Source organism: Peromyscus leucopus, chromosome 4 (assembly GCF_004664715.2).
Source record: "Peromyscus leucopus breed LL Stock chromosome 4, UCI_PerLeu_2.1, whole genome shotgun sequence".
NCBI classification, from domain to species: domain Eukaryota; kingdom Metazoa; phylum Chordata; class Mammalia; order Rodentia; family Cricetidae; genus Peromyscus; species Peromyscus leucopus.
In genome coordinates this window covers 104,911,603-104,923,330 of record NC_051066.1, presented here as the reverse complement: position 1 = coordinate 104,923,330, position 11,728 = coordinate 104,911,603, and the positions used below count along the sequence as shown (strand labels likewise).

The 11,728-nt window shown below is 44.8% G+C and overlaps 1 protein-coding gene across 1 annotated transcript in view; it reads right to left on the bottom strand.

The window, feature by feature from the left end:
• Positions 1-9,188: 9,188 nt before the first annotated feature.
• The window catches only part of Mertk (MER proto-oncogene, tyrosine kinase), a 108,686-nt gene continuing 106,146 nt past the window's right edge, over positions 9,189-11,728 (bottom strand). Inside the window, exon 19 of the mRNA XM_028893379.2 lies at positions 9,189-10,798. Within this exon, the coding sequence (XP_028749212.1) occupies positions 10,285-10,798 (514 nt within the window). The 3' untranslated portion in view covers positions 9,189-10,284. The remainder of the gene's footprint in view (positions 10,799-11,728) is intronic.

Genomic DNA, 11,728 nt, shown 5'->3' with positions numbered 1-11,728 from the left:
GGTGGTGGTGGTGTTGCACGCCTTTAATCCCAGAACTCTGTGAGTTCGAGGCCAGCCTGGCCTACAGAATGAGTTGCAGGACAGTCTCCAAAACAGAGAAACTTTGTCTCGAAAAAAGTAAAAATCTAGACAGAAGAGCATTGTGCTGTACTGACATGTTCATGAAAGACTTCCCGATTTCCCATGTACCCTCCAAAGTAAGGAAAGGTCTTTAGAGAAGTGGAAGCTGCTGGTGAGCAAGTTTACTGTCAGGCTGCCTGTTTCCCACTGAGTCAGCACAAGTCCCAGCTTGCTTAAGCCATTGATGGGGAGCAGTTACAGCCGCTTGACTCTGTGAATGAGGATGACCAGAACAGGCTTGATTTCTAAGATAAGTGACGGCGCATTGGCCATTTCCTGTGGGGAACTTCTGTTTGGTCTGGTGAACTTAAATGGAGAGAGAGAGAGAGAGTCCTGAGACTCTGACCCACCTCATGTCCCTACATCCATTAACTAAGGCTTTCACACGTGGGAAAGGGACACCAAGGCTCACATGGTCAGTAACTAGCCAGGACCAGGTTTGTGCGAAGGAAGCATCTTGCATGAAGTGAGGAGGGAACTCATCCCTCACTCTGCACTTACTTCCCAATAACGAATCTCTCTCTCTCTCTCTCTCTCTCTCTCTCTCTCTCTCTCTCTCTCTCTCTCTCTCTCTCTCTCACACACACACACACACACACACTCACTCACACAATAAGGAAAATATTTCTTTTAAAAGACGTATTTTTATTTGCTCCTTAACAACTTCGCATATGTATACAACATATTATATCATAACCCGCCCCCCGTTTCCCTCCCATCCCTCCCATCCCTCCAGCACATCCCCTTCCCATCTTCTTGTCCTCTCTTTTTAAAAAAAATAACACACTGAGTCCACACTGCCTGTGTGTGCATTGGTGTGGAGCCATCCACCACATGGGCGACCTACTGCTGACCACATCCCTGAAGAAAAATGACGCCCCCTCCTTCCAGCAGCCCAACTGCCAGGAGCTCCTCAGCAAGGGGCGGGGCCTCGTGAGCCCCTCCCCATCCATGCTGGAATGTTGACTGACTTGCTCTTGTGAAGGTGACCACAGCTGCTGGGAGATGATGGGTACAGACGCCATGTCCTGTCTAGAAGACAGCATTTCACCCCACCCCGCCCCAATCCGCAGCGCTTGCACTTTTTCCGTCCCTCCCCCCCAGGATGTTCCCTGAGTCTTGACGTCGATGATACGAAGGTTCCGTGTGGGACCGAGCACTCAATAGTCACCCTCAGCTCTTTAGCAGCTCCAACTGCATGGACAGCTGCCCCGTGCAAAAAAAGTTTCCCTGAGCTGAGAGCAGCGCCTATCTATGGGTCTAAGTACTTAGAAGGCACCTTGACAAAATGTCAAGGGAGACATTTCTATCTGACAGATGTTGGTGGTCTTGCACTGAATAGGGAATGAAGGCTCAACCTAGGAGAACCTCAAGCGAGTTTGCATGGACGGAGTTCTTTGAAAGACTCTGCCTCATCCCCTTCCTATGCAGGGCGCTGTAGCACTAGATACTGGGGTCTTGCCCAAGGAAACCTGGCATGGATAGCCTTGATACAGCCCTTTCTTCTGGCCACATGGGCCAGCACTTCATTTTCCCCCCTCAAAGGCCCTTACAATTCTTATTAAGAAAAGGAGGAAATCTAGAGCAAGTTAAAAAAAAAGGAAAAAAAAAAAAAAAGCCCCCTTAAGAGGCCAGACAAGCCTCATTCTGCAGACCACAGTGTTTCTGGTGTTTGTTTATTTCCCTGTCCTCTTGGCCTCTCAGCCCTAGTCTGAGTTTAGCAGAAGACAATGACCTGGCTTGTTTCCTCTCTCCAGCTTTTCACTGGAACAGCCACTTGGAAAAGTGACTTGAGTGTGTACACAGAGAACAGGAAAGACTCTCTAGTTAATGGGAAAGACAGCATGGGAGTTTGGGAATGTGAGTGGTCTTCACTAAGGTTCAAGGCTATGGCTGAGAACCCCACAGACTCTAGGTTCTCAGGGAGGAGGTTTAAATGTGCTGAGCCATGGTAGTGAAGAGGGACGTATAATAACAAGCTTTAACATTGATTACATACACATTACTGACAAGCTTACTTGGAAAATAGTGTTACATAGAAATAGAAATTTAGCTAAAGCTGTCTGTATTAACTGTTACTCAGACATAACTTTAAACTGTTAGCTCACTAACAGGCTTTGTCAGGACAATTTAGAAAAATAAAAGAAATAGAGTTGTATTTCTGATTTTATCAGAACTTATGTTTGCTGATGCTAGATCTTTTGTAAACCTTCTCATTAGGGCTCCTTGTTCATTAAACACCTTTCCTTACAAACTCCCTCAAGGAATGACCCCGGTTGCCAGCTGCCCAGAGAGCAAATCCTGCTTGCTTTAAGATGACTGAAACTAGCCGGGTGGTGGTGGTGCACACTTTTAATTCCAGTACTCGGGAGACAGAGGCAGGTGGATCTCCATGAGTTCGAGGCCAGCCTGGTTCCAGGACTGGCTCCAAAGCTGCACAGAGAAATCCTGTCTTGAAAAACAAAAAAACAAACAACAACAACAAAAAGACTGAAACTAATCTGTTTAGTTGATAGAAATGTAAATTTAATTTATTTTTAAAGAGTTAATTTATTTTATGTGTATATAAGTGTTCATCCTTCTTCTATGTCTAAGCCCAGATGTGTGCAGTCTCTGTGGAGGCCAGAAGAGGGTGTCAGAGCCTCTGGAACTGGAGTTACAGACAGTTGTGAGCCACCATGTGGGTGCTGGGAAGCCAGCTCTGATCTTCTGCAAGGGCAGCCAGTGCTCGTAATGCTGATCCATCTTGCCAGCCCCAGAAACATAACCATAGTTTTTTGACTCTACAAAACTCATTTAATTGTTCAGAAAATGTAACTTGGGGTTGGGGGCATACCTAAAAGCCACCTGCAGATAAAAGCTGACATAAGATTATGAGATTATAACCAAAAACCTGTGTAAAGTGTGAGAGGTTTTTGATCAGGGTCAAAACCTCCTTGAACAATAGCTAGCAGGTAGGGCTAGGTGCTGAAATAGTTTCTCCTTTTCAGTAAACGGACTGATTATTTCTTCTTGTTCTGCTCCTCCTCTTCATCATCATCCTCCTCCTCCTCCTCCTTTTTGGTTTTTCAAGACATAGTTTCTCTGTGTACTCCCAGCTGTCCTGGAACTCTCTGTAGACCAGGCTGGACTCAAACTCACAGAGATCCACCTGTCTCTGCCTCCTGAGTGCTGGGATTAAAGGTGTGAGCTACCACCCAGCCATGAACTGACTTCTTGCCAGGAGGACTTAATATATCACTGCGGTAGTCCAGCTTCATTTGCTACATCACAACTAATAGTTAAACAGCACTGGTTACTGGTGGAAAAGTCACAGGCCATGACCACAACTACCAGAGTTAGAAAGAGCTTTATTAGAAGCCAGGCCTGGAGAGAAAGGAAGATGGCAGGAGGAGAGAGGGAGAGAGAGAGAGAGAGAAAAAAAAAAAAAAAAAAAAAAAAAAAAAAAAAAAAAAAAAAAAAAAAAAAAAAAAAAAAAAAAAGAGGAGAGAAGAGAGAGAGAGAGAGAGAGAGAGAGAGAGAGAGAGAGAGAGAGAGAGCATACAGAGAGCATACAGAGAGCATACAGAGAGCATACAGAGAGCATACAGAGAGCATACAGAGAGGAAACACAGAAAGAGTGTGGGGGTCTGCGTCTGGCTTTTTAAGGCGGGGATTGCGTGACCACTCGACGGGTACACAGTCGCCCGCCCCCACTGATGATGTAAGACGTTAGACCCAAGCTGCACTTGTGCCGGAGTAAGAGCAGGATGCTAACAACAACACTTTGCAGCAATACCAGGACCGTGGCTGTGTAGCTGGATGGAGCGAACATCTGTGCTGCGTTTGTTGATATCTCAAGAAAAGCCAGAAGACCTGGCTTGCTCACCCCTTACACCACTACAGCAGCACTGACCCAGGCCACATGGAGAACAGAGTCACCTGGGTGGGATTTGGAGTGTGGTGGGGCATTTGATGAACTATTCAGTATATGCTTTTTTTTTAAAATAGCATATAGTTAAAATAAGAAATATAAAATCCATGGTATAGTAGTTTAGATACTTAATGTTAAATGTATAGGAAAATTTCCAGCAGATATGCACATTCCTTTCTATGTAAATTTTTGTTGTTTAATCTAGCTATTCTGAATCCCTAATCAGGACTTCAGTACAGTGGCTGTCCTTTAAGCAATGGCTGCCTAATCAGCAGCTGCAACTCTGTAGCTACCAGCAAGCCGTTCCAGCTCAAGGGCTGCAGCCTGCAGGAATTCGGCTCCCTTGGGCACTGCTCACTCAAAGCCACTACTGGAAACTATCTAGATCTTCACTTCTTTAAATAACTCAGGATTCAGAGGTTGAGGTGAAATTCTGCTAGCTCAGAGAGGCTGAATAGCAAGTAGCTCACCTTCTCTCCTTGCTTGTGTCTCCTCAAAAACCAGCGTCCTTCTCTTCCACCCCCACTGAAGAACCCTCACTATAGTGGCTCCTCCCTACCACTTCCTGTCAGCTAATTGCAAACAGCCTCCTGACTGCAGGTTAATTTTATTTAATCAAACAAATATGACACATCTCTGCATCATTAAACAAATATTCCATAGCATAAACAAATGCAACACACCCTAAGTTAATATGACACAACAGAAAAGTTGCTTTAATTCACTTATAGTTCATGTATTTGAGTGTTTTGCTTGCATGTATGTATGCACACCACATGTGTGTCTGGTACCTGCAGAGAACTTTGGGTCCTTTGGAGCTGTGGGTAGCAATGGCTGTGAGCTACCATGTGGATTCAGGAACTGAACTCAGGTCCTGTGCAAGAGTAGCCAGTGTTCTCCACCACGGACTCATCTCTCTAACTCTCTTCAAATTCTTTAACAGTGTTTTTTGATTACTGTGAGTGTGTGTGTGTGTGTGTGTGTGTGTGTGTGTGTGTGTGTGTGTGCCTGTGCCACTGCCCTTGAGCAGGGGTCAGAGGACAACTTGAAGGGTCAGTTCTTCCTTCCTACCATGCAGGGTATGGGTCCTAGGGATCGAACTCCAGTAGTCAGGCTTGGTGGCACCGCCTTTACCCACTGAACCATCTCACTGGCCTGAATTCTTCAAACTCTCGTGGGTACCATCAACAAGAAACTTTTCCCAAGTGTTAAAAAGTGTTTTATTAGCCAGGTGTGATGGTGCACATCTTGATTCCCAGCACTCAGCTGGCAGAGGCAGGCAGATCTCTGTGAGTTTGAGGCCAACCTGGTCTACAAAGGGAGTCCCAGGACAACCAGGGCTATTAAAGAGAGAAATGCTGTCTTGAAAAACAATCAAAAAATGTGTTTCAGGCCGGGCACACGCCTTTAATCCCAGCACTTGGAAGACAGAGCCAGGCAGATCTCTGTGAGTTCGAGGCCAGCCGGGTCTACAGAGTGAGATCCAGGACAGGCACCAAAACTACACAGAGAAACCTTGTCTCAAAAAAACCTAAATAAATAAATAAAAAATTTAAAAATGTGTTTCATTAATATTTATTATATTATTATTAATTTTATTATTTAAAGCAATATATGTTTTAAAATATTTTTTAAAACAGGGACCTTTGAGAGAGAGAGAGAGAGAGAGAGAGAGAGAGAGAGAGAGAGAGAGAGAGAGAGATTGCATTCAGATGCTACTGGAGGCCAGGGAATTAGATTCTTCTGGAGCTGGAGTTACAGACAGTTGTGAGACACCTGACATGGGTGCTGAGAACTGATCTCAAGTCTTCTGCAAGAACAGCAAGCTCTCTAATTATTGAGCCATCTCTTCAGCTCCTTAAATAGTTTTAAAATATTTATGTATTTTTATTTTATGAGTTTTTTTTTTGTCTGCATGTATGTATACATACTATGTGCTTGCCTGGTCTCCACTCTCCATAAAAGTGTCTGATTCATTGGAACTGGAGTTACAGACAGTTATGAGCTGCCACATAGGTACTGGGAACCAAACCCAAGTCCTCTGCAAGAGCAGCCAGTGTTCTTGACTGCTCAGCCACCTCGCCAACACCCTAGCATAATTATCTTTTTTGTTTGTTTGTTTTTTGTTTTTTGAGACAGGGTTTTTCTGTGTAATTTTGGTGCCTGTCCTGGAACTCACTCTGTAGACCAGGCTGGCCTCGAACTCACAGAGATCCACCTGCCTCTGCCTCCCGAGTGCTGGGATCAAAGGCATGTGCCACCACCACCCAGCTGCATAATTATCTTTATAGGCTATGATTGTCTGTTTTTCCTTTCACTAATAAAATGTGAGGCTGACATTTGATAAGGATGTAGATTCATCTGAGCTCCTCAGAACCTTTGCACAGTGACAAGGGAGCCACCCTGGAGATGGGGATCCTAGCCTGGCGGCTGGAGCCAGGACTCAGCTATGAAAGACCCTAAACCCTGTGTACTCTGATCCCTGAAGGCCGCTGCAGCCTGGGTGAGCTCACTCTCAAGTTTGAAGCAAACAGCTCTGATGATGCCAAGGGCCCTGGATCTGCACAGTGTTTCCATGGATGGCATCAGTTTACTGCCCTTGGCCAGTCAGTCTCTCCCAGGCTGTCTACCCACCTGTCTGCTCCATGAAATTAAATGAGTGCCATCCCTGGCACACAGTGAATGGAATCTGTATATATTAAATAAAATGTCTAGAGGCTTTGGAGAAGAACCCTGCTATGATTTGGATGGGTGTTCCCCAGGGGTTCCCTGTAGTTTTTTTTTTTTTTTAACTTTGGGGGCCTGCCACCCAGCTCCCAAATACACGGAGACTTATTCTTACTTATGGATGCCTGGCCTTAGCTTGGCTTGTTTCTAGCCAGCTTTTCTGACTTAAATTATCCTGTTTCTCTTTAACTACATTTTGCCTCTGGGCTTTTTACCTTTCTTTATTCTAAATACTTTTCTTTCCTTCTTACTCTGTGGCTGACCGGGTGGTTGGGTGGCTGGCCCCTGGCAGCCTCCTCTCATTCTCCTTTTCTTTGTCCTCCCCAGCTATTGGCCGTTCAGCTCTCTATTAGACCAATCAGGTGTTTTAGACAGGGAAAGTAACACAGCTTCACAGACTTAAACAAATGCAACATAAAAGAATGCAGCACATCTTATTCTAAACAAATATTCCACAGCATAAACGAATGTAACACATCTTAAACTAATATTTCACAACAGTTCCCATGGAGGTGGGATGTTGTGGAAGACCTTCAGTGTTTGGAAGAGTACTCTTCCAACCTTGGCCTCTCTGCTTCCTGGCTAATGGTGTGCACATAAGCATGTGTTTCTTCAACCTTTACCATCTGCCATCCTTACCAAAGGCAGAGCCAAGGAGCTGCCCTATCTAGGATTGTAATCTCCAAATTGTATGCTAAATAAACCTTATCTTTTCTTGGTTTTTTTTGTAAGTTAATTGCCTCTAGTACAGTAGTTCTTAACCTTCCAAATGCTTTGATGACCCTTGAATACAGTTCCTCATGTTGTGGTGACCTCCAGCCATAAAACTACTATGGTTGCTACTTCATAACTGTAATTTTGCTACTGTTATGAATCATAATGTAAATATCTGATATGCAGACGGTCTTAGGTAACCCCTGTGAAAATGTTGACCACCCCTGTGGGTCACGACCCACAGGTTGAGAACCAGTGCTCTAGTGTTTGTTGTAAGATGAAACTTACTAGTACAACCCCCTAAACCATGTGCTCATTCAAATGTTCTGAAATCTGGCTCTCACAGTCTCTAGACATGGGCCGTAAGCAGGTTATTCAGTCTTTCCAAGCCTTGGTTTCCTGGCCTAGACATGGTGATGACGTCACTGGTACCCACGGTAGGTGGACACACAGTAAAGGGAACGGACATACATACACAGGGCTGGAAACAAGGCAGGTGCTCAACAAGTGATGGCCGAGCCGGGGATGAGAAGGCAGAACTCTATAGCCTCAGTCCTGGCCCTGCGCTGCCCACCTCCTGTGCGGGCCACCTCCCCAACAGCAGCATGACTCACCTGTCAGACCTGCCAGCTTATTTGACATCTTCTCAGTATATATAATCTTGAATCCTTTATTATTTTTCTCTTTTATGAACTCTTTAAAATTACATTTATTTATTTACTAATTTATGTGTGTGTGTGTGTGTGTGTGTGTGTGTGTGTGTGTGTGTGTGTGTAAATGTGGAGGTCAGAAGACATCTCTGTTGGTTTTCTTTCCACCAGGTCAGTCCTGGGAATCAGATCCAGGACATCAGCCTTGGTAACAAGTACCTTTACCAGCTGAGCCTTTTTTTTTTTTTTTTTTTTTTTTTTTTTTTTTTTTTCTGAGACAGGGTTTCTCTGTGTAGCTTTGGGCCTGTCCTGGAACTCACTCTGTAGTCCAGGCTGGCCTCGAACTCACAGAGATCCGCCTCCCTCTGTCTCCCGAGTGCTGGGATTAAAGGCTTGCGCCACCACCGCCCGGCCCAGCTGAGCCTTTTTGCCAGCCATTCATCTATAGACTCTGAGATGGTTTTTCCATTTCCCTCAAAAGCAATCCTAAGAACGGGCAGAGGAACTGTGGTGAGGACAGCCATTAAGGGACTCCTTTGCAAAGGTATCAGGGCTGCTGGTGACTGTTGTCTTTCCAAGTCTGAAGCATGCTGAACACATCCTTCCTTATTTGTATTTTATTAGGAAGTCAGATCAGACGATCAGTTGTAAAACATCGAAACATGAAATAAATCATTCTTATCAGACACACGATTCATGGAGGCATACCAGGCTTCTCATGAAGGTCAAAAACGAAGTCAAAATCTGGCATTTCATTTTACAAACACTTTTACATTTAATACTGTGGAAAAGAAAACGACTTTAAAAAAAAGCAACAATGATTCTGTACAAACGTTAACACTGAGAAATATATTTTAAGATCTGCAAGGTCAGTGAAATAAGTCATCTTTTATTAAAATATAATATCCTTGTCTCTTTCCACCATATGCATATATGTTCTCTCTTTAAATAAATATATTATGTATTTTATGTATATTTTTCTTGTGTGTACATGTTCATATATGTGCTGGAGTGTGTGTGTATGTGTCTGTGTGTCTGTGTGTCTGTGTGTCTGTGTGTGTGTATGGAGGTCAAAGGGCAGCATCAAGTATCACTCCTCAGGTGCTGTCCACCTTTTTTTCTTTGAGACAGGGTCTCCCTTGGCCTGGACCTCACCTAGGCTGGCTGCCCTGTGAGCATCAGAAATCCACCTGTCTCCTCCATGTCCCCAGCACTGGGATGACAAGCCTGTGCCACCACATGGAACTTTTTTGTTCCGTAGGCTCTGGGGATTAAACTGACATCCTAGTGCTTACAAGCCAAGGACTTTCCAATCCAGCTATTTCCCCTAGCCTCTGTATCTTTATTTTGTACTGTTTGGGGGTCTTGGGATGGAACGCAGGGCAGTCCACAGGCGAAGCACATACTCAGCGGCTGAGCCACCCTCCCAGCCTTGCTGTTTGTTTACTTATTTTTAAATTTACTTTGATTGATGTGTGACTGTATGTGAGTATGCCTGATGGGTCCAGGTGCCCTCAGAGGCCAGAAGAGAGTATCAGACCTGGAGTTACAGGTGGTTGTGAGCCCCCTGATTTAGTTGCTGGCAACTCAACTTAGGTCCTTTGCAAGAACAGCAGACACTCTTAACCCATGAGCCATCTCTCCAGACCCTGGTTATGTATTTATAGTGAAAACTTGACAGCATTCACCTGGTGCTGTCAGGCCACAAACTTTACAAGTAAGTAAGTAAGGAAAACAAATGCCAGAGCATCAGGTATAACCAGTGTGTGGTCTTTTGAGTGAGAATGGCTCATATGTTTGAGTGCTTCGTCTCCAGCTGGTGGAACTGTTTGGGAAGGATTGGGAGGTGTGGCCTTATTGAAAGAGGTGTGCCACTGGGAGCAGGCTTTGAGGTTTCAAAATAGTGGTACCATTTCCCAGAGTATTCTCTGTCTCTTGCTTGGCATTCAAGGTGTAAGCTCTCAGCTGTTTCCGCCACCCCACCTTCCTTCTACAGTCACGGACTCTAACCCTCTGAAACTGTAAACCTAATTAAACACTTTCCTCTTATAGGTTGCCTTGCTCATGGTGTTTCATCACAGCAATAGTAAAGTAACTAAGACAACCAGATCCCATGAAGCAGTATTTGCTTGATCCTCTCATGCCTCCCCTCAGCTGGCCTCACATCGGGACTTCAGAGTCTTCTGAGGAGTCATCTGCAAACAAAAGTTCATCTGGTGATGGGCTCCCCAAGGATAGCGTACTGCAGTGAGACCAGGGGATCCCATTTTTGGTGTGTTTGTCCTCTGGTAAGACATCGTCCTTTCCAGGTGTGACTGTAGCAAAAGGAGTGGAGGCCACATCCTCCCATTCTTCATTGCCCCCATTCAAGATGTATCTTTCCTCATGAAGGTTGTTCTCGTGAACTTCTGCCGTGACCACGCTGATGGCAGCGCTGGGGGAGCAAGAGGCAATGATGGAGTCAGGATCAATGTTCATGTCTAGCCCAGTGAGCGAGGGCCCGTCGGCCAGGCCCTCGCAGCTCTCTAGCAACTGGGTGTTGATGTAGATGATGGATTCTTTGTCCTGTGCATCAGGCAGACTCTCAGAGAGCTTCTCCAGCTGCAGCCTCAACACTGAGAAGGTGGGGCGGTCCAAGGGATCGGCACTCCAGCACGAGTACATGATGTCATACCTGGTGATGACAGACACGTGAGTGTTAACCTGGCACAGACCCAGATCCCTCAGTGCCACCACCCTTTCTCCTCACCTAGTCTTCAATTTCATTCTATTTTAATCAGCATTTGTTCCACCTATTATGGAAATGAATGGGTTTTGGTGTGTGTGTGGAAAAATGGTTATTCAACTTTTTAAATGTTTCATGTGTGTGTGTGTGTGTGTGTGTGTGTGTGTGTGTGTGTGTGTGTGTATATGTACTTGTGCATGTGTATATAGAGGCTGGGGAGAGCATCTGGTCTATTGCTCAGTTCCTCTCTACTTTATTCTTTTGAGACAGGGTCTCTCACTGAACCAAGGGCTTGTTGTTTGGGCTAGACTGGCTGACCAGTGAGCCCCAGGAATCCATATGTCTCTGCCACTCACAGCTACACCAAGCTTTTTACATAGGTGCTGTGGATTGAATTCAGGTTGTCACACTTGCTCAGCAAGTACTTTTACTCTCTCTCAGCCTCTCATCTTTTTATAGAAATCCCCATATGGCGCACGCCTTTATCAGCCTCAGAGAGGCATCTCGTGCGAAAAAGTGAAGAAAGCGCAAACTAAAGAGAAACCCTGTCTCGGAAAAAAAAAAAAAAAAAAATAGAAGATGCATCTGACAATTATATCAACTTTTGCAAATAAAAGGATGTAACATCTTTTTCTCATACAGGCTTTGCAATCAAACTACTCTGTAAATAAAGTTTTATTAGAACACAGCTATGTCTAATTATGTGCTATTGTCTGTGACTGCTTTTGCTATGACTGTAGCATTGAGTTGGTGCTACCAAGGGCCCTCAAAGCCAAAATTATTTTCTATTTGGTACTTTACTATGGCGATTTAAATGAGAATGGCCCCCATAGGCTCATCTATTTGAATGCTTAGGCTGCAGTTGGTGGAACTGTTTGG